The sequence below is a fragment of the Procambarus clarkii genome, chromosome 27, assembly GCF_040958095.1.
Source record: "Procambarus clarkii isolate CNS0578487 chromosome 27, FALCON_Pclarkii_2.0, whole genome shotgun sequence".
Taxonomy (NCBI): Eukaryota; Metazoa; Arthropoda; class Malacostraca; order Decapoda; family Cambaridae; genus Procambarus; species Procambarus clarkii.
Window position 1 is genome coordinate 5,542,651 of NC_091176.1, and position 23,342 is coordinate 5,565,992.

Here is a 23,342-nt window from a genome sequence, read left to right on the forward strand (position 1 = left end):
AAAATTCAATATAAGTCGATGTTAAATGGGATTCTTGTATTGTGATTTGTGTATCTGTACTCACTGAATTTGTGCGCCCCGTGAGGGACTTGAAATAGAGAGGGGGGGGGGTAGAAATAGCCTAAGCTACTCTATCCCTTTGAGATATATATTTTTTTTCTTGTCGCAATAAACATATTTGAACTTGAACCTGGTTAGTCATACATGGAATCAGGGGAGCAAATTGAGGTGTCTGGCAACGCTTTACGTTTGGCGCCTTTTTGTTGTCAACAATAATTTGGCGGGAAAAGTCCCAGGACAGTGGTGTCTCCCGGGGTTGTGGTCGTCTTGTGTCCTCAAGTTCACCCTTATTTGCACGGTAAATATGACTCCTGGAAATGTTACTGGTCAATATAGTACAGAATATTGTGTTACTTTAATCAGAAGCCAAGTAGGTGTAGGAATAGTACAGGAGTCAACAGCCAATTGGTTATCAGGACCTGTTGCCCTAGGTTCCTAAAACTAATCACTGGTGAGCAGGCCATCTCATACAGACCAGCACTGAAGTATTTGGAGCTTTTATAATTGACAGATTTTGGTTGAGTTCTGTGCTTACTTCAGTACTGTAATTTGGATGAATAGGTCAGATTGTACTTAAGTTGGTTTACCCACAGATCTTAATACTGTACTTACCTAACCATACCTAGCATAACCAAGTCTAATAGTAAGCTAATACATCCTTACCATAACTATATAAGGTTTTCAAAAATTGAAATGTCAAAAGTGCCATTTGGATACAATAATAATGTATTTGCAAGAAGGTACAATGGGTTGGTGAAATTACATAAGATTGGTATTTTTACATTCATGAGTAAATATATCATATTATTCATTACTAACATAAGCTTTCTGAAGCTTGTGTAGCTGGTGGTAATTAGACGGACCGCACTCCAGGTATGCAGGTATCCATAGTGTATTGGGCAGACAAGGAAAGGACCAGGTTACAGGAAATGTAACCAGAATTACATGTAGTTATAATTTTTCTTACTTATCCAAGTAATTAAGCCCATCATCACCCAGCAAAAATCTGCAATCAGAATAATAACAAATTCTGCTTTCAGACAACACTCAGCCCCCCCTTGTTTAACTCCCTAAACATGCTAAACATAAACTCCACAAATTCTCTTGTGTCAACTACATTTACAAAACCCTGTTCTTAAATGCAAATCCTGCTCTGAAACTCTCCCTGGACAGATGTAATATGACCCATTATCACCACACCAGAAATAAATTTCTCTTTGATATTCCCAGAGTCAAACTTAATCTGTGTAAACACTCTATGCAAATAAAGGGACCCAGTCTATGGAACTCACTCCCTATTGAATTGAAAAGCTGTCCAACTTTTGCATCATTCAAAAAAAAAAAAAAAACTAATAAGTACCTAATTTCATCTTCATAGTTTCCTACCTTGTGCTTTAAAATTGCACTGTATCTAGTGCTACCCAATCTCCCAATCTTTATATACCTAATCCAAACACCTTTACCATTGTGATCATTGCTGTCTTCTTATATGTAGCTATCAGTTTGCTGTATGGTGCCTATTAATCTTGCTTAAATTACCAATAAAGCTGTCAGTGCAATCAATCAGAGCTACCAATGTGCTTTAATATACCTACTAATCTCTCCCATCTCATTGTTCTTTTTCCTTGCAATGTATCTGTTATCATTTTATTAATTCTGCTAGAATTTACCTTCTTAAAATTATGTTAGATTAAGGACCTGCCTGAAACGCTGTGCGTATTAGTGACTTTACAAGATTATAAATGCCATGCTATGTATCCTCACAAACCTAATGTACCTTCTTGTATATAAATAAATAAATAAATAATTCAAATTCATATTCAAAAGAATGTGTGTACAAAGAACATAGGAGTAATGTACAATTGTGGGGACAGGCGTTACACAAACTATTGAAGGCACTATTACACAAAGCATTTCTCGCAAAACCTAAAATAATTTGGAAAAAATAAATAAAAGTGTGAATGGGTAAATACCTAATACAGTATTAAAAGAGAATTAGCTAACACATTGAAAAAGTTCAAGAAAAAACAACAGATGGCTACAATAAACAGGCAATACATAACTATGCCAGGCATCAAGTCATACCCTTATAGAGTTTGAGGGTTCCCGGTAGTACAATCGGGTTCATTCTCAACGCACAATTGAGAATTTCAGGTTCGAATCCCAGGCGGGACAGAAAAGATTGGGCACATTTCCTTTCACCTAGCAGTGAGTAAGTACTCAGGAGTTCACCCAGCTTGTTGTGGGGGTTGCATCCTGGGTGGGGTCAGTAATTTGGCCTGGGGGGGGGTGTACCTTGATAAAAGCCAAACATGTATGAATACGCAGGCGATGAGTCACAATAACGTGGCTGAAGTATGTTGACCAGACCACACACTAGAAATTGAAGGGACGACGACGTTTCGGTCCGTCCTGTACCATTCTCAAGTCGATTGTGATGAGGAGGTAGGGACAGGCAATAAATAGGCAAGAGAGAGCTGAGGAGGAAAGTCAGGTGTAGAGGATAGTATTTCAATTCAATTTCTAGTGTGTGGTCTGGTCAACATGTATGAATACATTCTAGCTACCTGTTCCCTGACACAGTGAATTATATATTATAGAGTCAGTAGGTCTAGCAGCAGTTCAGTAGTTTATTTACATTAATAACAATGTAATTACTAAGGAGTAATTTAGAAAAGCAACTGGAACATAACATAGAGTAATAAACAAATCCACAAGGGCCGTGACGAGGATTCAAACCTGCATCCGGGAGCATCCCAGACGCTGCCTTAATCGACTGAGCTACGACATGGTCAAAAGAGTTGAGTAAGTTCAGTAGAACTTTGGTTTCAACTCTGTCGTAGCTCAGTCGATTAAGTCAGTGTCTGGGATGCTCCCGGACGCAGGTTCGAATCCTCGTCACGGCTCTTGTGGATTTGTTCATTTGATGCATCACATTATTGTGATTTCTGTGGGTAATGATGTAAGGGACGAAGAGGGAGAACTGGCCTATTGACATAGCTCGAGTGCATGGGGGAGTTGTGTAAAACCCTGGTTTGTGTCTCGAAGAGGCTGCGGGATCCAGTAAGTTCAGTAGAACTTCAGTTTCAACTCTTTTGACCATGTCGTAGCTCAGTTGATTAAGGCAGCTGTCTGGGATGCTCCCGGACGCAGGTTTGAATTTTCGTCACGGCCCTTGTGGATTTGTTCATTTGATGCATCACGTTATTGTGATTTTTGTGTGTAATAGAGTAATAAAGTATAAATTAAGTTTAATCAGGCCAGCACTTCAAAATTAACAAGGATAAAAAAAGGACACGAGTTTACTTTATAAGTGAATTGCACAAATTTGATGACAATGAAGAAAGGACATTTATTAGTAAATAAAATTTACGAAAAGATTTAACAAAAAAAAATTAAAAATAGAGAACATGTGAGAGAAATTAGTTAGACGATATTGATAGCGTCCAGTGAGCCAGTAGCCAACTTATCAATAGTCTTGGAGTAAGACTTCATTCAGGTATTTCTAAAATTACTCCTAACCGAGAAATTTGTGCTTTCTCTAACACTTCTCATCACTTTCCACTGATGGACAGAGCAATGTCACAGTTTCCATGATACTATGGCAGCAGAGAATCTTTTTCATTAATAAGTGGCATTGCTAAAATTATGGCAACTGTTAATGTTAACAGTTAATAACTGTTAATCATTCACATTAGTGGAAGATATGATAAGCTCTGTGGTTAAATTGTACTACAACAACAGCACGAGCCACTACTTTCATGGCACAAGGTGTTGATAATATATGAGCACTAATGTCTTGTTTTCTTACTGGACGAAAGTATAAACAGTTTGGAGTATAGTTAGGTTAGATGTTATTTCCTTGTAATATGGTATTGGTTGGAGCTATTCACATAACAGTGTATACATACAATAGAATAATAGAAACTGCATAAAGCCTTTTAGTCAATATGAGTGGTCCTGTTTATACCCAACCAAATGCATTAGTGATGCCACACTTATAGTCTTCCCTGGTAATTTAGTTGATAAATCTACAAGATTCAATTTCGTCTTGCCAGAAACGCTGTACTAGTGGCTTTAGGCATAGTATGTACTTGTACTTTATCTAGAAATCCAACATATTTTTTTAGTTTTTTATTTATATATATACAAGAAGGTACATTGGGATTGTGAGGATACATAGCATAGTAATTACATTTTTGTAAAGCCACTAGTATATGCAGCGTTTCAGGCAGATCCTTAATCTAAGAAAATTTTAAGTAGGTAAATACTAGCAAAATTTATAAAAATGATAAGTTACATTGCAAGAAAAAAAATAAAAGATGAGAGAAAATTGTAGGTATATTAAAGCACATAGGTAGCTCAGATTGATTGCAATGACAGCTTGAATGGTAGTTTAGCAAAAATTAGTAGGCACAATACAGCATATGGCTAGCACATAAAAGAAGACAGCAATGAACACAATGATAAAGATGTTTGGATTAAGTACCTGGTTAAGTTAATATTGCCTGTTACTCATTTTGTATGTATGTACTTTTCCCTAAATCAGAAATTAGCTTATTATACATTAACCACTGCACTGCGCAAAGCGCCTTTATGCACTCTGAGAGTTGTGCTATTTTCTGGGGGGAGCCCCGTCGGCTCCCCGGAGCTATCCCAGGCTGATATGCTAATGTCAGACTTTGGCATCAGTCATGTGTATGGAGTTCTTAGGCCTACCGGGGACCACGGCCAGAACCGGGCCCCCTCAGAGAGGCAAGGGGAGCAATGGCCTATAGAAGCCCCCGTGTAGTTGGAAGCATTCTATGTCTGCCATCGACCGGAACAGGCACCCAGAAAGGTAAGCGCCCCAAAACAAACCCCTATTCTGGTTAAAATTGCTACCTAAAACCGAACTAGTGGATAGAACTCCCCAACCGAAAACAAGCAAACTAGTGTGACGTCACACACTGCCGCGCCGCTGTCTGCGCAGCTCCCCCCTCCCCGGGAGGGGGAAGGGGGAACCCCAGACCCCCCGCGCCGGCTACCCACACCTCAGTTCTTGAGGCTGATGCTATAGGCGATGGTCGTGTGCTCTGGCTCCGGTGTCGCTACTGCACTGTGCTTTGCATGTGGTGTTAGTTTTGTGGGTGCGAGAGCCAGGAGTTCTCTTCAGTACTCGGGCTGCATGCGCCTAGGGCTGCCTTCCCTAGGTGCCCTGTAAGTACTGCCCTTGGGGCTTGGGGCCACCTTCCACAGGCTCCTCGGAGTCTGCCTCTGCTGGTCCGTTTTACCTTTCGGTTTTTCGGCCGCCTGTTGGGCTCTTGGGTGTTCTGTTCTCCCTTGTTACCGGCAGGTAAGAGGCAGTTTGCACTGGTAGGGGCGCAGGGTGCTGCTCAGCTTGTATTTCCCGACATCGCGGCCGGCTCTGTTCCTTGGGGTTCGCTGTCCTCTTGCGGGGTTTTGTTTTTCTTTTTGTTTTTGCCTGGTGGGGGGTTCTGTCATTTTATTCAGTTTGTTTTTGCCCTTCCACTGTTCTCCTCGGTGGCGCCCCCTGCTAGGTCCCCGTGAGTGTACACGTCCCTGGGGTTCAGCTTTAGAAGTTTGCTTGGTAGTTTTGGGCGCCGGTTTGCAGCACCCTGCCTGGGACTACCTGAGCGCGAGTCCTCTTAAAGTAAACGCTCAGGACCCTGGGAATCCCCTAGGGGGCGCGTGGGTCCGATGGATGTGACCCCGGAGTCCCCACTCGCTGTGTGCGAGTTTGAGGGTTGCTCGGTCCCCTTGTCTCAGGGTGACCCTCATTGTTTTTGCCTCTGCCACGCTGCCTGTTGGGTCGGTGATACTTTCGACCCTGAGTCCTGTGAGTGTTGCTGCTTGCTTGTGACTCAATTTACCCAATCCTCTGATTCTATTCGGGTACAGGCGGCACGTGCGTTGCAGTCTAGGTTTCGTCTGTTGCAACGCGCTCGGTTGGTTGCTTCCCCGGATGCCCCGGGGCTGCCCCACTTTGCTTTTCGAGACCCGGACTTGGGGGTGGGGGTCGCTTCGATCCTGGTTCAGTCCTTCCCCTCCTGTTCGTTCTGGTCCCCCGCCCCTGCTTCCGGCCCCGAAGCGTCTGAGGGTTTCGGGGTCGGAGCAGGGGTTACTTGATCTCGAGACTCGGGCAGCTTCGGGGGTTGCCCCTTCCGGGGGGGGGCGGCAGAGGCATTCGAGTCTTGTCTCCCGGCCGAAGCTTCAGGGTCTGACCAGTGGGCCCCCCTTCCTCCAGCTTTTCCGGCTGCTCCGTCCTTGTCTTGTGGGGTCGGGGCTTGGGGAGAGGACTCGGCCTCGGGTCTTGTGGTGACGGACCTCGAGGCTGGGGAGGGGCTGACTTGGGGGCCTTGGGCCCCGCTGGACCCCGCCTGGGTTTTTCTTCCCACTGAGCGGGGCTTATTGTTACAAGGAGTGGGGTTTTCTTTCCCCCCCTCTGCGTACGAGTTGGATTTGGTGTCGGCCCCTCCCTGGGTTCGGTTCCGTGTTCCCCCGGGTACGTCGGTTCCGTCCTTCCGGAGGTTTTCGGCTTATCGCATCCAACCTGGTGTGGTGCGAGCGGCCTTTGCAGCTTACCTCCTGCGTGACCCGGATTATGCCTCGGAACTGGATCCGTCCACGTTCAGGTTTGGGACTTCGTTCCCTTTCTGGCTCCATTACGAGGTTCCGGAGTTGTCCTGGCTAGCAGACTGCCCCTTGTTTGGTCTGAATTCCTGGCATTCCTTCTGTCTTTCCCGCACGCTGGAGTGGCGGGAAGCTTCCACGGTGCTTCAGGTTTTCCTGGGGGGTGAACTTGAGTACCTGAATGAGTGCTTGTTTGCCCCTGCCCTTCCCCGCGATGTGGGCGTTATTCAGCTCCATGTGCAGGTTCCCTCCCTTTCGGCGGCGCTCGTGGCGGAGGACTTGCGCGCTCGGGGCCTTTTGTGTTCGGCCTTGCGGTTCTTTTCCCTCCTGGAGCTGTCTTCGGATTGGCTCGTGGAGGATGTGGGGACGCTTGGGTCCGTCTCGGGGTCCGGCACCTTGTCCTCGGCTGCGCGTTCGTCGGCTGCCTTGTTGAAGCTGTTCACGCCGATTTTGCGGGATGCGGTTTCCCTGTTCTATGCTTCCCGTCTCGCGTGTCGGCAGGCGGTGCTGGGTTCCTCCGTGGAAACTGCTTGGGCTCTGGCTCTTAGGCGTTCTTCACATTTTTGTCCTCTCCTGTTTGGGGAGTCGGCCGTGGCGCAGTTTATTCAGGCTGCGTCGGCGGCTTGTCGTCCGATGTCGGACTTGTTGGTTTTCCGGGGGTCCCGGGGTAGGTCTTCCCGGAAAGGTCGTGCCAGGGCTCGGGGTTCCTCTCGTCGTGGTAGGCCTCTGGTGTCAGGTTTGGGGTTGGCTCCTCCTGCGGACCCTCCCTCGTCTGGTCGGCGCGGTGTTCGCGCTGTGCGGGGTTGGTTCTGGGTCTCGTAAGGGTCGCCGGCCCTTTCGCGGTTTGCCCCCTTGACGGGGCGATGGGGGGGCGGCTTGTGCTGTTCGCCCGCGCCTGGTCCCACGATTCGTGGGCCTTTCGGGTCGTGTCTTGCGGCCTGCGGTGGCGTTGGGTGGCCCCTCCCCCCTTTGGGGGGTCGGGGCTGGCAGGGCAGGCTTCTTCCCCTGCGCTCTGTCGAGTCGTCTTGGAGTGGGTACGCTTGGGCGTCGTCGAAACGACGTCGTCCCTCAGATGGGTTTCCCGTCTGTTTCCGGTTCCGAAACGGGACTGCGCGGACCTGCGGTTCATTCTGGACTTGTCCCGTCTGAACCCCTGGGTTCATTGCCCCTCCTTTCGGATGACTACGCTGTCTCAGGTTCGGCTCCTCTTGGAGCCGGGAGCTTGGATGGTGTCCCTGGACCTCCGGGACGCTTATTGGCATGTCCCAATTCATCCGCAGTTCAGGGACTGGCTCGGTTTTGTAGTGGGGCGTCTGAGTTACCGCTTTCGTTGTCTCCCGTTCGGGTTGAACCTGGCACCTCGCGTGTTCACACGCCTTACACGGGTTGTGGTGGCTCGTTTGCGTCTCCTAGGTGTTCGGGTGTTGGCCTACCTCGACGACTGGCTGGTTTGGGCTCCCAGCCAGTCAGCTTGCTTGCTAGCCAGGGATTTGGTTCTTTCCCAGCTCGCCGGGTTCGGGTTCTTGGTGAACTGGAGAAAGTCCCATCTGGTTCCCTCTCAGGTTCGGACTTGGCTGGGTCTCGTGTGGGACTCTCGAACCGCCTCCTTGTCTCTCCCTCCGGAGTCTCTCCTGCGGCTGCGGTCCCGCCTTCGTCTGTTTCTGGAGGGCCCTCGGGTCACCCGGCGGTTGCTCGAGGGGCTGTGCGGGAGCCTGAACTTCGCGATGGTGGTCTACCCGCCGGGTCGGGTTTGGCTTCGACGGCTGTTCTGGTTCCTTCGGGGTTCCCCCTTCCGCCTCTCTCGCGATCGCAGAGTTCGACCCCCGGGGGACTTGCGTCGGTTGCTGCGTCACCGGCTTCCTCTTCGGGTTTTTCGGGCTTCAGTGCCTTGGCGCCTACCCGAGCCCTCGCTCGATGTGTACACGGATGCGTCGTCTCTCGGCTGGGGTTTTGTGACCAGTGCTCACCAGGCCGGCCAGGGGCGTTGGGATCCGTCCTTCCGTCGAGCTCACAGTACGGTGCGGGAGTTCGCGGCAGTGTGGTTTGCTCTGGGGAGGATTCGGGTGGCCCGCGGATCGACGATTCGGCTCCATTCGGACTGCTCTCCGGTGGTTCATTGCCTGAACCGCGGGGGTTCGATGCGGTCCTTGTCTCTTTGGGGTTGGTCGCTTCGGGTGACTCGTCTGCTGAGTTCTCGGGGTTTGGCTCTCCTGGCGGTTCACGTACGGGGCGTGTCCAACGTCTTGGCCGACGCCCTGTCTCGCTTCGTTCCCCTCTCCACGGAGTGGACGGTCGACGACGAGTCCTTCCGTTGGCTTTGCCAGACGTTCGGGCGCCCCGAAGTGGACCTCTTCGCGTCGGCGTGGTCGCGGCGTCTTCCCGTTTATGCGGCGCCCTTCCCCGATTGCGAGGCCGTCGGGGTCGATGCCTTTCGGCTCGACAGGTCGAGGTGGGGGTTCCTGTACCTCTTTTCCCCGGTCCGGCTGTTGCTCCAGGTCCTGACTCGCTTAGAGACTTGCCGGGGGAGAGTTGTCTTTCTGGCCCCTTGGTGGCCGGCCCAGCCTTGGTTTCAGGCGCTGGTTGCTCGGTGTCCGAACCCGAGGGTTTTCCCGCGGCTCCGCCTCTTTCAGCAGATCGGGCCGGTACATCACGTAGCTGGTTCGATCTTCTCCTCGAGTCTTCGCGTATGGTTTTTTTGACTCGAGTCTATCATCATCTCTATGGTGATCAGGTGGCCTCCTTGTTGGTGTCCCACCTGAGGGCTGCTTCTCGGCGGCAGTATGAAGTTTCCTGGCGGTCCTTCCGTTTCTTTTTGCGTCTTCGTCGTGTTAGCTCCTTGTCTGTTCGGGTGGTCTTGTCCTTCCTCTCGTGGTTGTTTCAGGACCGTCATCTTATGCCTAACACTGTCGCTTCGTATCGTGCGGCGCTGGCGGAGCCGCTTCAGCTTGCTTTCGGTATCTGTTACGTCTGCGCCGTTTCGCAAGCTGTCTCGTGCCTTGTTTCACCTCCGGCCTGCTCATGCGTCGCCTGAGCCGTCCTGGTCTTTGGACAGAGTGCTCGCTTTCCTTTCATCTCCTCGTTTCGTTGTGGCCCCTTCGGTCCAGGATTGTTTTTCCAAGGCACTTTTCTTGTTGGCTTTGGCCTCTGGGGGTCGGGTAGGGGAGCTTCATGCTCTCCTCCGGCGCAGGGGTTTCTGCTCTTTTGGTCGTGGTGATAGTTTTGTTCGTTTGCAGCCGTCTCCTTCTTTTCTGGCGAAGAATGAGACTGCTGCGTTCCGGAGGGGTCCATGGGTGGTTGATGCTTGGTTGGTCAGGCCGGGGGTGCATCATGTTTTGTGTCCGGTTGCGGCGCTTCGCCGTTATTTGCGCGCCACAGCTTCTGTGTCCGGGGACACGCTGTGGGTTGATCCGGTTTCCCTTCTTCCCTGTTCGCGGGTTCGGGTCTCTCAGGTCGTCCGCAGGGTTATTAGGTCCAGCCAGCCTGCGGTCTATCCCCGTGCCCATGACGTTCGTAAGTTCGCGGCTCTTGCTGCCGTCTTTGGGAATATGTCTTGGTCTGATATTCGGGCGCGGGGATTTTGGCGGTCGAACAGGGTCCTGGCTGCTCGTTACCTTGTGAATGTCCCTGGGCCTCGTCGGGCCTGTGTTGCTTTGGGTCGGCGGTTGCAGCCAGTTGTCTCGGCTTCGAGTTGAGGGGTGAGCGACGACCGCCTCCCGGGTAAGTCCCTCTTTTTCTGTCTGTGGGTAGTTAGCTCCGGGGAGCCGACGGGGCTCCCCCCAGAAAACCAGCGTTGAATGTAATGAAACGCCATTTTCTGGGTGAGTCCCGGAGGCTCCCCGGCATCCCTCCCTCCCTCCGGTCGGCGGTTTTTCGCGTTTTTGACATCCAGCCTCAAGAACTGAGGTGTGGGTAGCCGGCGCGGGGGGTCTGGGGCTCCCCCTTCCCCCTCCCGGGGAGGGGGGAGCTGCGCAGACAGCGGCGCGGCAGTGTGTGACGTCACACTAGTTTGCTTGTTTTCGGTTGGGGAGTTCTATCCACTAGTTCGGTTTTAGGTAGCAATTTTAACCAGAATAGGGGTTTGTTTTGGGGCGCTTACCTTTCTGGGTGCCTGTTCCGGTCGATGGCAGACATAGAATGTTTCCAACTACACGGGGGCTTCTATAGGCCATTGCTCCCCTTGCCTCTCTGAGGGGGCCCGGTTCTGGCCGTGGTCCCCGGTAGGCCTAAGAACTCCATACACATGACTGATGCCAAAGTCTGACATTAGCATATCAGCCTGGGATAGCTCCGGGGAGCCTCCGGGACTCACCCAGAAAATGGCGTTTCATTACATTCAACGCTGGTTTTTTTTAATTAAGCTATATTTTAATGTTTTTTTAAATATGTCCTTGACAATTGCACTAAGAAGTTTTTGCAGAAACCAGGTGCATAGTGCAGTGGTTAATCTGCTATCAGTACTATAACAAACTCCAGGTGCATAGTGCAGTGGTTAATCTGCTATCAGTACTATAACAAACTCCGTCTTCAAGCAACACACAGCCCCTCTGTTTATACTCACTCCACACTTATCATGGGCTATTAACATGTATAAAACCATGTTCCTAAATGCTAATCCTGATCTGAAACTTTTCCTTGATAGGTGTAATAGAACCCATGATCACCACACCAGAAATAATTTTCTGTACAGGAGGAAAAACTCATGCTTAGAATGGTGGTATTTATTTATTAAATAATTTTTTTTTAAATATTATGTTTGTAAGTAAATATTACAAACGTAAATATTCAGTGTTCTGTATAACTAAACGTATATGTACTGTATAAGTATAATGTAAGATAAGTACTGTATTACATAAGTATAAATGTAATTATTTCCATTTCCATTTTTCTCTGGTTAAATGAGAGAAATTAATTGTGCCTTTATTATTTCATTTATGAATAGATGAATTAAACATTGTTAATTACAATTTGCATTTTCCACATCAATTGTACATTCTTGCTGTAACTCATTTGAGCAGTGTAAATTTATGTTTAGTAACATTAAACATGTTCTTGAATAATTATATACTAGATGAGACACAGCAGCTAGTAAATAGCATATCACTTTGGGGTTTCCGGCAGAGCACCCCTGCTTATAGATATAATGAAAAGCTGAGGTCTATGGGAGGCAGGTGGGATTCTTGCTTGTGGAGCAAGCAGTGACTGAAGGTGAACAGCGGTCATGACCTCCGCTGCCCACGTTTTAAGTATCCCTACTTGTTGCGCGCAGTGCTTGATGCGAACCGCTGAACATATGTTTTTCTTTCCCCAGTAATTTCTTCGCTTTCTTTCAAGTAATGACCATATCGCTTTGATTTCCCTAGAATCAAACTAAATCTGTGCAAACACTCCATAGAAATAAAAGGACTCAGTCTTTGGAACTCGCTCTCTGAAGAATTAAATAATTGTCCAAGCCATACTCTATTCAAAAGTAAAACCAAAAAGTACCTAATTTCCTCCTCATACAGTAGTTTCCTACCTTGTGCTTCAAACTCATTCTGTATCTTGTACTTACCCAATTCCCCAATATTAGTACTGAAGACATACTGTATATCTTTACCAGTGTAATCACCTCTGTCAATTTATATGTTATTTGTTGATAACAAACCTTTCTACAATGTACCTTTTCATCTTGCCTGATATGTTAGATTGAGGACTTGCCTGAAATGCTGAGTGTGAGAGTAGCTTTGGAAGAATGTACAAATACCAATCTTATGTAATCTCACCAATCCATTGTATCTTCTTGTGAATAAATTATTATTATTTTGATTTATTATTATTATTATTATTACTGTATCTACTTACAATCAAATTCGAAAGCCAGTATGTGTTAAGACCTTTTATAAATCTAAACTTATGCAATTTCTGCCCATTGTTTTGTGCTGATATATTTGCCAGTCTTAATATCCCCTATTATATAACCTTTCTTCCATTTGTATACTTTAATCAAGTCTTTGCTTTTCAAAAGAATGTAAATTAAGCTTCTATTTAAAACAAAGAAAACAAAGGGTCTTGCTAAATGGGAATGAATCTGACTGAGGAAATGTGGTAAGTGGGGTGCCACAGGGACCCATTCTGGGGCCAACCCCTGTTGTCATACACATCAGTAACATAGATGCAAATATTACAAACCACATCATCAAATTTGCAGATGACACTAAGATCTATGGTAAAGTGGGAAGTGAAAATGATTTTGAGACTTTACAAAGAGATCCACATGAACTCCACAGGTGATTAGAAGACTGGCAAATGTTTTTGAATATCGATAAATGCAAGACCTTATATGTGGAACATAACTATCTATGTCACAACTACCAAATCAGCAGCATTACCTTGCAGCAGATTGATGAAGAAAAGGACCTTGGAGTCAGAAACCATTATTCATTGAAAGTTGCATAAGTGGGAGCGGCAGTGAAAAAAGCTAATCAAACCCTGGAAATAATGAAGCGTACCTTTACCTTTTAGGAAAAGAAGGTAGTCATTCATTTTTACGAGTCTCTGGTGCATCACTTGGATTATTGCATCCAGGCATGGAGACCTCATCTTCAAAAAGATATACTGTAGCTGCTCTGGAGAAGGTGCAACACCAGGCAACAAAAATCATTACAGAGCCAACTTATCTCTCGTATCAGGAACGGTTGAGGACCACTGGGCTAACAACACTGCAAACCAGGCATGACAGGGCGGATCTCATCTTAACCTTTAAAATACAGTACTGTACTGAACAATTTGGAGGATGTTGATCCGGACAATTGCTTCAAAAGGTCAGATGTAACACAAATGAGGAGCAATGGTTTCAAGCTCAACAAGCCACAATGTAGGACTGAGAACAGGAGATGCTATTTCACCGATAGGATTATAAACCCATGGACCCGCATACCCACCGAAGGCGTAAATGCCAAAACTCTGTTGTGTTGTAGAATACAACTGGAAAAGATTATCAGTGTAAAGGGGGGGGGGGACTTTTGACAAGCTCCCTGCATCATGTCCTCATCAAGGCCACTAGTATTAGTGACCCTCAGGTAAATTCTCTCTTCATACAAGAGGTTTCTAATTCCTAGGATTAACTGCCATCCTTTCGCACTTGGGCTGGATGGTAGAGCGACGGTCTCGCCTCATGCAAGTTGCTGTTCAATCCCCGACAGTCCAAGTGGTTGGGTACCATTCCTTCCCATCGTCCCGTCCCAAAATCCTTATTCTGATCTTGATCCTGATCCCTTCCCTGTGTTATATAGTCTTAATGGCTTGGTGCTTTCTCCTGGTAGTGCCCTTTCTCTGCACATTTCCATATTTTTATCTATGTTCTGTAGAATTTTATATATAATTTTATATATTTGTAGAACCAAACTGCATAATCTAAAGGGGGGGGCTTAACTAGGGGCAAGATAAAGCTAAAAAATAAAATTAGATATTACTCTTGGTATCCTAGTTGCCATATTTCAGATAGCAATTTTGATGGTTTACTGTAGGTAGACATGAATCTTTAACAGGTAAGTCTAACATTATTTGATTATTTTTGGGACATTCCATGATAATTTTTTGGTTATTTACCTGAGGGCCATTATCTGTAATGGACTTGATGGCTACATGAATTTGGTGGCTTGTCAAAGGTCGCTTTCGGCTGTGACTTGATTATGCTGACCACTGTGCCACAGGACCGTCAGAAAAATTGTTAACTAATTGCAGGGACATCATGCTGCTTTATTAAATTTAAACATGTGACAGTTACTGTACAGTGCAATATTGCTTTTGAAAAATGTTATTTTTGTGTTGGGTGTATTATATAGAGGAAGTGTAAACTATAATTCCTGAAATATTGTATTCTACTTTCATTGTATAAAGGTGGTCAATAGTAAGAGTGAATCATCATGTCGTCTCCTGGCCGTCGCAGCACACGTTCGACGCCTAGCAAGCAGAGTGACACAAGTGAACTGGTTCCTCTGCCTCCGTCATCACCTGGATCAGAACTTCTGCCAGCCACTTCACCAGCTCCAGTACGCTTTAACCCTGGTAGGTAATCAATAATGTACTCCTTATAATATTTCTATTATAAGGAGTTATAAGGTATATTATAATATTTTGTACTCCTTATAATATATTTAATGTACTCCTTATAAATATTTCTATGGGTTTGTGTAAAAACACAAACCCATAGAAATATTTGGTATCTCTGATGTATCCTAGGCTTCACATGCTTTTTACCAAATACAGTACAGGCAATCTTTGACTTATGAGGGGATAAGTTCTGAAAATGCCTTAGTAACTTGGTCCTTTGTAACATGGAACCAGATTTCCATAGTGCAATGCTATAAATGGGGGATGTGTTCCTGGACCACCAACAAGGCCAGTAGGTGGGGCATTAAGAGCTAGGCTTCACTTGTTCGTATTTACTAATAGGTAAACACCAAAAATCAACATATGAAACCCAGATTTTTCTTGACAAATAACATAAGAAATACAATGGCATCTAGACTTACAACTGCCCCTACTTACGAATTTTTTGAGTTACAACGTAAATTTCATTGAAAAATGCGAGTTGATTTGTGACGTTTGCCTCGACTAGCGACTTTGTTGATAGGCGTATGGGTCTACTGATTATGTGGTTCCTGGTGGCATAGCCAACCCCGCCTCAGTTTACCAGAGCTGCCCGCTTAGTCACGATTGTGCTTGTAACGAATTTCAATATTTTTGTGCTTTTTTTGTTTATTAAACATGAAAGTAATTATTGTATATCACACCATGGGTCCCAAGAAAGTCAGTGGTAAAGTTCAACCTAAGAACACATGTGTGGATGACCATAGAAGAAAAACAAGAGATCAGTCGTAAACATGAAAATGGTATGAGTGTTGTTGATGTGGAGTAGAGGATGTCCCTTCCTCATCTATTGAGAAAATGTGTGCAGTATGGGAAGAATTGCAAAGCTTATCTGAAAAGTTTCACCCAAATCAAGCTGTAGCAGGCTATTGTGTGAAAATTTTTAACCCTTAAGCTGCGCATGGCGTATAATACGACAGAACCCGATGATGTCATAAGTTAAATTTCTCAAACTTGCTCTAACGCTTTCCAATTTTTGTGCATAATCTACGTGGCGAACGTTCCAACTTTGTTTAAATGATCACCAACGTAACTTGAAAAACGAGAAAATTAAAAATAATATAAAATTTAACACTTTGGCGTACCCCGCGCGCCACTCCTCAACTGTGCGATATGGGACCCAGGGTGTCACGGGAGCGCGCGTAAATTCTGAAAAGTGTATACTCTCTTCAACTTTGTCACCTTAATTCTCGTCCTACGAGATTAAATTTGGTATCATTGTGTTCGCAATAGAATTCTCTACAGCACTAAATGCATATAAACTCCAAAAGCCCGGCTAATTACCCAAAGCAAACAGAGAAAGTGCGAACGAGTTACCCAGGAGCGCGCAAACGCGATAAAATGTTTTCACTATTTTCACTCTGGTCACCTCAATTTTTGTCCTAGGTCTTTCATTTTGGTCTCAATGGGTTCGCAATAGAATTCTCTAGAGGAACATTAGCATATAAAATAAAAAACCTGGTCACGCTTCAACCGCCGACGAGTTGAAGACGGGCCACACGTTAGCCCGTGAGTGAGCGCTCAGACGCCTTCCAGCTACACTCCCAATTCCGGCCCTTTTCAAGCCTTTCTTTCACAATTTTCTTCCTGGAAGGGCCTTGTTCATGATCACTATCCATCGTGGAGTAAGCGTAGATAGTTTCTAAAGCCGCAGTAAGAAATATAGCCATGGAAAATAGCCGAAATGTTCACGCGTTTTAGATGCGAGGGGAGGCGACATTGGTCACAACAGTGGAGCGAAAACAATGGGCCCCACGGCGTGTGCCAAGCCACCTGAGGGCTACGAGGCTCAACAAAGAAAATGAGAAGACATCGGCGCACATTTTAAAACCAGTCCCCAAAAAATCGGATAAAAACCTGATTTTTGGCGATTATTTTTATTTATTTTTTTTTTTTTTGAGATATATACAAGAGTTGTTACATTCTTGTACAGCCACTAGTACGCGTAGCGTTTCGGGCAAGTCCTTAATCCTATGGTCCCTGGAATACGATCCCCTGCCGCGAAGAATCGTTTTTTCATCCAAGTACACATTTTACTGTTGCGTTAAACAGAGGCTACAGTTAAGGAATTGCGCCCAGTAAATCCTCCCCGGCCAGGATACGAACCCATGACATAGCGCTCGCGGAACGCCAGGCGAGTGTCTTACCACTACACCACGGAGACTGCGATTTAAAGTGGATGACGCAATGCTGCGTCATCCCCGGAATTACCGACAGTAAACGGATGACGCAATGCTGCGTCATGCCCGGGCGAAAGTGTTAATATTGAAAATTTCAGATTTTCAGATCAAGCTGCAATAATATTAAATATCACCAATTGTTATTACAGTATGCTCTCAGAATAGTATGTGATCTTTATTTTTAGAAGATGTAGAATATAGATTTTCAGTTTGGTTTAGTGTAAGAAAAATCATCAATATGGCATTTGAAATATGCACCAAATTCAGACAACAAAATTTATAACTCCAAACATTTAGGGTTTATAAAAAAATCCATTCTAATAAGATTGTAGAACAGGCAGCTGAGCACACTATATGTAAAAATGGTGAGAATCGGCCAGAAACTTTATTTTCTGAAGGTAACACAATGATGAAACTCAAGTTTTAGAGAAATGGAAGTTGAAGTTAACGACACTGTATAAGGTAGTTCTAATTCATTAATTTCATTGTATGTTTACTAAAACATTGTTTGGCATTCGTACTCGAATGTGTGAAAGTTGTAGGTTAATATGTGTTGGAATGAAGTCAAGAAAAAATACCCCCCTCCCCACGAAAAAAAAAAAATATAAGGATAATTATAATTATTTAGGGGATAAAGATGTATACTTTATATAAGTGAAAAAGCCTTAATCTGGTCTCTAATCATCAAAACAACCTAAAGAGACAAAGAAAATTAGAGTTTGAAATTTGTGAAAAAATCACCCAAAAAATTCAAATTCCCAAGTTCTGCCAGTTATGACTGATTTATTTGTTGACCAATTTAATTCTATCTTCACATACTTACGGACAGGTATGCACTCTCCAGGATGTAGAGGTTACAACAAAATCAGATAATAAACAAAAGAAGAAAAAATACAAAATAAATCCCCCCCCCCCCCTGAAAAAAAAATTGTGGACATTGGTGAAAGTAACAGATATTACAATTGGACAATGTAATGTATTTGTATGATATATAACAAAATACAGTAGAGCATAATAACATATTCATTATTATTTGTGTTGTTATGTATTACTCAGCAATGCTATTAAGACACCTACCAACTGCATATCCACTTTGTGGACCCTCCTTACTACTATTCTTCTTTGTGCATTGGACTAATGCTTGCATCTCTTTATTACTGCATTATCCCTCAGTTCCAGTTAATAGGAGCTGTTCTCCTTATCAACAAAATGTTCTTTTTTTCTGGGGGGAGCCCCGTCGGCTCCCCGGAGCTTTACCGGCTGATATGCTAATGTCAGACTTTGGCATCAGTCATGTGTATGGAGTTCTAGGGCCTACCGGGGACCACGAGCCAGAACCTGGCCCCCTCAGAGAGGCAAGGGGAGCAATGGCCTATAGAAACCCCCGTGTGGTTGGAAGCATTCTATGTCTGCCATCGACCGGGTCAAGCATCCAGAAAGGTAAGCATTCCAAAACAAACCCCTATTCTGGTGAAAATTGCTACCTAAGCCGAACTAGTGAATAGAACTCTTCAACAGAAAACACGGAAACTAGTATGACGTCATACGTCACCGCGCCGCTGTCTGCGCAGCTCCCCCCTCCCCGGGAGGGGGAAGGGGGAGCCCCAGACCTCCCACGCCGGCTATCCACCCATCAGTTCTTCGGCTGATGCTATAGGCAATGGTTATGTGCTCCGGCTCCAGTGGTTGTTTCAGCACTGTACCTAGAGTGTGGTGTCTGTTTTCTAGGTGGTGCGTGAGCCGGGTGTGATTCTTCAGTACTCGGGCTGCATGCGCCTAGGGTTCCCTTCCCTAGGTGCCCTGTAAGTACTGCCCTTGGGGCTTGGGGCCACCTTCCACAAGTTCCTTGGGTCCTGCCCCTGCTTGGCCGTTTACCGCTTGGTTTTCGGCCGCTCTTTGTGTGCTCGGGTGTTCTGTCTCCCTTGTTCGCCTTAGAGTAAGGGGCAGTGTTTGCACTGGTGGGGCGCGGGGTACTGTGCAGCTTGTCTTTACCAATCATAGCGGCCGGCTCTGTTCCGCTTGGGTACGCTGTCCTCTTGCGGGGTTTTCTTTTTCTTTTGTTTATATACCTGGTGGGGGGGTCTGCCTTCGTTCTTGCCCCTTGTGTCCCTTGTGTTCTGAGTATTTCTGGTGGTACCCCCTGCTAGGTCCCCGTGAGTGTACACGTCCCGGGGGTTCAGCTCTTAGAAAGTTGTTTGGTAGCTTGGGTGCCGGTTAGCAGTACCCTGCCTGGGATTACCTGAGCGCGAGTCCTCTTAAAGTAAACGCTCGGGACCCTGGGAAACCCCTGGGGGCGCGCGGGTCCGATGGATGTGACCCCAGAGCCCCCTCTCGCTTCCAGCGAGTTTGAGGGTTGCTCTCACCTTTTGTCTCTGGGTGACTCTCTGTTTTGCCTCCGTCTGCTGCCTGTGGGGTCGGTGTCACCTTCGACCCGGTGTCCTTTGAGTTTGGTTGCTCGTTGTGGCTCGGTTACCCAGTTGTGCTAACAAAGCGGGTGCGGGCAGCAGGGGCGTTGCACTTGAGCCTTGGTGGTGGCAACGTTCTCGTGGTTTCCTCCCCGGGAGCCCCGGGGCTGCCCCGTTGTATTTCGTTTTGGGACTTGGGGGTGTTGGTTGCTTCGGTTCCATCCACGCCCCCTTGTCTTTCCCCTGGTTCCCCTTCCTGCCTGTATCCGGTTCCTTACCGTCTGTAGGTTCAGGGCGGGGTGTTTGGTGGTTTTGAGACTCGGGCAGTCTCGGGGAATTCCCCTTCCGGGGTAGTGACGGGGGCATTTGGGCCTGTTCCTCCAGCCGTGTTGTATGAGTCTGCCAGTGGGCTCCCTTCCTTAGTGTTTTCACGGCTGCCCCGGTTTTCTGGTACGGCCGGGGCTTTGGGGGAACGGCTCGGCCCCGGGGCCTGTCGTGTAGGTTCCCGGGGCTGGGGAGGGGCTGACTTGGGGGGGCCTTGGCCCCGTTAGACCCCGTGGGGGGTTTTATCCCCCTCTCGGCGGGGCTTGTGGTTACGCGGAGTGGGGTCTTTCCTCCCCACTCGCCGTACGTGCTGTTGGACGTCGGCCCCTCCCCGGGCTCGGTTCCTTGGCCTTTGAGTCGGTTGGTTCCGTCCTGTGGGTGGATGTTTCCTCCCCCGCTTTTTGGGACGGTGTTTTTGTCATGTTTCCCCGTTCGATGGGGTTCTGCGTGACTTTTGATCTCGGGTGCGCCTGCGCCTTCGTGTGCCTTCGGGACTAGTGTTGGCTTCTGTGTTCTCGAGGGTACGGGAAGGTTTTTCGCTACTTCCCGCATTATTGGAACGTCTGTCGGCTCCTAGTACTTGTCGCCCTGTTGGGCTACTTGTCGCCCTGTTGGGCTACTTGTCGCCCTGTTGGGCTACTTGTCGCCCTGTTGGGCTACTTGTCGCCCGGTTGGGCTACTTGTCGCCCGGTTGGGCTACTTGTCGGCCGTTTGGGCTACTTGTCGCCCGTTTGGGCTACTTGTCGCCCGTTTGGGCTACTTGTCGCCCGTTTGGGTTCCCTTTTTTTGGGCTCTTTGCTTCTTTGGCCGGTTTTATTGTTCCTGCTTCCTCTTTTGGCTCTTTTTCTCGTGCAATAGTCCTGGCTGGCGCCTTCCCGCAGGGAGGGTGTGCGGTTCGGCCAGCGTGTTATGCGCATGCGCCGTGGAGTTTGTTTTGGTCTGGGCGATGGTTCAGTGCTGGGGTTTTGCGCCCTTTTTTGCTACAGTGCTTCGCCTCTCGTTCTTCTCCCTGGCTGCGGTATGTGCCCCTTTGCGCCAGGGGTGTCCTGGTTCCCAGTTGTGGGGAGGACACCGCGGTTTTCTGTGTCATGGGTGTGGACCGCCTCCTTCGCCTCTCCCTGTTCTCCTGCGGGTCCGGCTCTGGCGTCTTCACCTGGCGGTGCTCCCAAGTTCTTCTGGGCACGGTTGAGTCGTGTCAAGTTCGAGCCACCATTCGCCAGGTGAGTTTCTGCGGTCTGGCGTCTTTTGGCCGGGCGCTGGATGCGGCGGTGTTCATATACCTGTCTTTATTTAGGTATAATTTTGTACGACTGAGACCGTTCGCACACCAGTGACTGTCCCTTTATCACCCCTTCCTGTCCCCCTCATGTGCATGTCCAACCCATGCTGGAGTCGTTCAGGGGACCCTCCTTTTTTAATGTTGTGAGGTGTGGGGGTTGTAGGGTTGGTTCTGTACTCACCTGGTGAGGCTCCTGGCTGTGCTTGCAGGATTTGAGCTCTGGCTCTTGGGTCCCGCCTATCTGGTAGAACTTGCGGGATAGTACCAGTGGAGTGCAGTGGTGCTATTGGCACTTTTGGGGAACACTGTATTACCATCAGTGGTCTGTGCTTGTTACACGACCTACTTGCGAGCATAAGCCTTCTTGCTGGTTCGTCCGTGGACTTCCAGGGCGCACTGGCCTGTTTTCGTATGGCAGTTCCGGCCCGTCCTGGTTGTGGGGGTATGTGGGCCGGTGGACTGCTCCTAGCAGCTGCCTGGTGGGCCATCCTCTGGCCGGTCTGGCCTGACCTTGGGCCGGGCTTGAGGTGTAAAAGAGCTCCCAGTACCTCATCCAGCAGGTATCGAGCGGGGTTTCTCCGCCGTCGGTCGCCTGGTGCAGGTTTCTGGGCCTGCAGGGTTTTGTCGTGTCTCCGTTGGCCCTGTCTGGGGTCTGCCTGCTCCGTTCTCTGCCTTTGCAGAGGGGAGTTGCTATTTACATGTTGCATGTTGCAGTGGTGCCTGTTGCTGCTGCTGCTGCACGTGAGCATTGGTACCGTGTTTCACAGTGGCGTGTCCTTGTTCCTGTGTCCGGTTGTGGAGTGGCGCTTTGCTGCCGTTTTGTGCCTGGGGATTGCGTGGGGTTTTTGTCCCTGCCTGATTGTCCACCCCTGGTTGTTCTCCTGGTTTTTTTTTTTGTGCTTCTGCTCTTTCTTCCTGCCTCTTCTGCAGCAGGAATGTTCTGCGTGTGTTCTTAGGCGTTGGTCAGCCTGTGTCCTGTGATGTGCTTCTTTGTCTCGGTCTGTTGCAGTTGTTCGTGCCCCTTGGTTCGGGTCCTGTTCTGGCGGCGACCCTTCCGCCTTCTTTGGTTTTCCTAGCTTGCCCTGCCGGTTGTTGTTGTTTTATTTTTTTGGGGGGTCTTGCGATGTCTCGCGTCGGACCCGTCGTTTCTGAACTCCTGGCGGGCTTGCATGCTTCGGAGTTTTTCTGTTCGGCAGACGTTCCATCTCCTTGTGCCGCCTGGGTTTCGGTGCTCGCGCCCGAGATCTTCTCGCGGCTCCGCCTTTTTCCTGGGCTCGGGGGGGCCTTGTCGGGGCTGCTTATGTTCTGCCTCGTGGTCTCGCCTCCGGTTGGTGGTCGGGTGGCTTCGTGGTAGGTGTCCCACCTGCGTGCTTTCTTGGCGGCAGTATGGGGTATTTTGGCGGTCCTTCCTTTTCCTGTCCCTTCTTCGGTGGGTCCTTCTTGTTGGCTTGGTTTACTCTCGGCTTGGTTTTCTAGTGGGGGTTGGGGGCCATCGTCTTGCCACATACTGTCGCCTCTTTTCGTGCGGCGCAGGCGGAGCCGCTTCAGCTTGCTTTCGGTCTTGGTGTTGCTTCTGCACCGTTAGTCAGCTGTCTTGTGCGTCATTTCACCTCCGGCCTGTTCGTGCGCCGCTTGCACCATCCTGGTCTCTGGTCAGCGTGCTCTGTCTTCTCCTCGGTTGGTAGTGCCCCTTCGGTTCCGGTGTGTTTTTTCGTCGGCTCTTTCCTTTGGGCCTTTGCCTCTGGGGGTCGGTTCGCTGTTTTCTTGCTCCTTCGGTTTTAGCGTTTTGGTTGTTTGATGGCAGCAGTCTCCATCTTTTCTGGCGCGGGGTGGGGCTGCTGCATTCTGGAGGGGTCCAGGGTTTGTTGGTGCTTTGTTGGTCGGGCCGGGGGTGTGTCGTTTTTGTGTTCAGTGGCGGCCCTCTGCTGTTGTTTGCGTGCCACGGCGTTTGGGTCCGGAGCGCGTTTTGCGTTGATCCGGTTCTGTTCTTCCCGGTTCGCGGGTGATGGTGTCCCAGGTGGTCAGCCGTGTTCTTGCGGCTAAGCTGCCTGTGTTCTTCCCTCATGCCTATGGCGTTCGTGGCTTCGCTGCTCTCGCTGCCGTCTGGGCGACGTGGCCTTGCAGTCTTTCGGGCATGGATTTTTGGTGTTCGTGCAGGGGCCTTGCTGCTCGTGGTTCTCGTGTTGTTCCCGGGATTTTCGGGGCTGTGGCGCCTTGGGTTGGCGTTTGCTGCAGGTTGTCTCTCCTCCTTGGGGGGTGCGTGGTGTCCGCCTCCCGGTTTTGTCCCTTTGACCTTCCTCTGTGGGTAGTTAGCTCCGGGGAGCCGACGGG

At 48.2% G+C, this 23,342-nt stretch overlaps 1 protein-coding gene across 2 annotated transcripts in view; it reads left to right on the forward strand.

The window, feature by feature from the left end:
- The first annotated feature begins 203 nt into the window (after window positions 1–203).
- Window positions 204–23,342, forward strand: part of dpa (disc proliferation abnormal) — a 61,540-nt gene continuing 38,401 nt past the window's right edge. Inside the window, exons 1-2 of one of the 2 annotated variants that reach the window (XM_069332290.1) lie at window positions 204–358; window positions 14,572–14,739. In XM_069332290.1, coding sequence (XP_069188391.1) covers window positions 14,598–14,739 — 142 coding nt within the window. In that variant the 5' untranslated portion in view covers window positions 204–358; window positions 14,572–14,597. Of the gene's footprint in view, window positions 359–11,878; window positions 11,899–14,571; window positions 14,740–23,342 lie in introns of those variants that run through there. The other variant, XM_069332291.1, reaches the window with a different exon arrangement.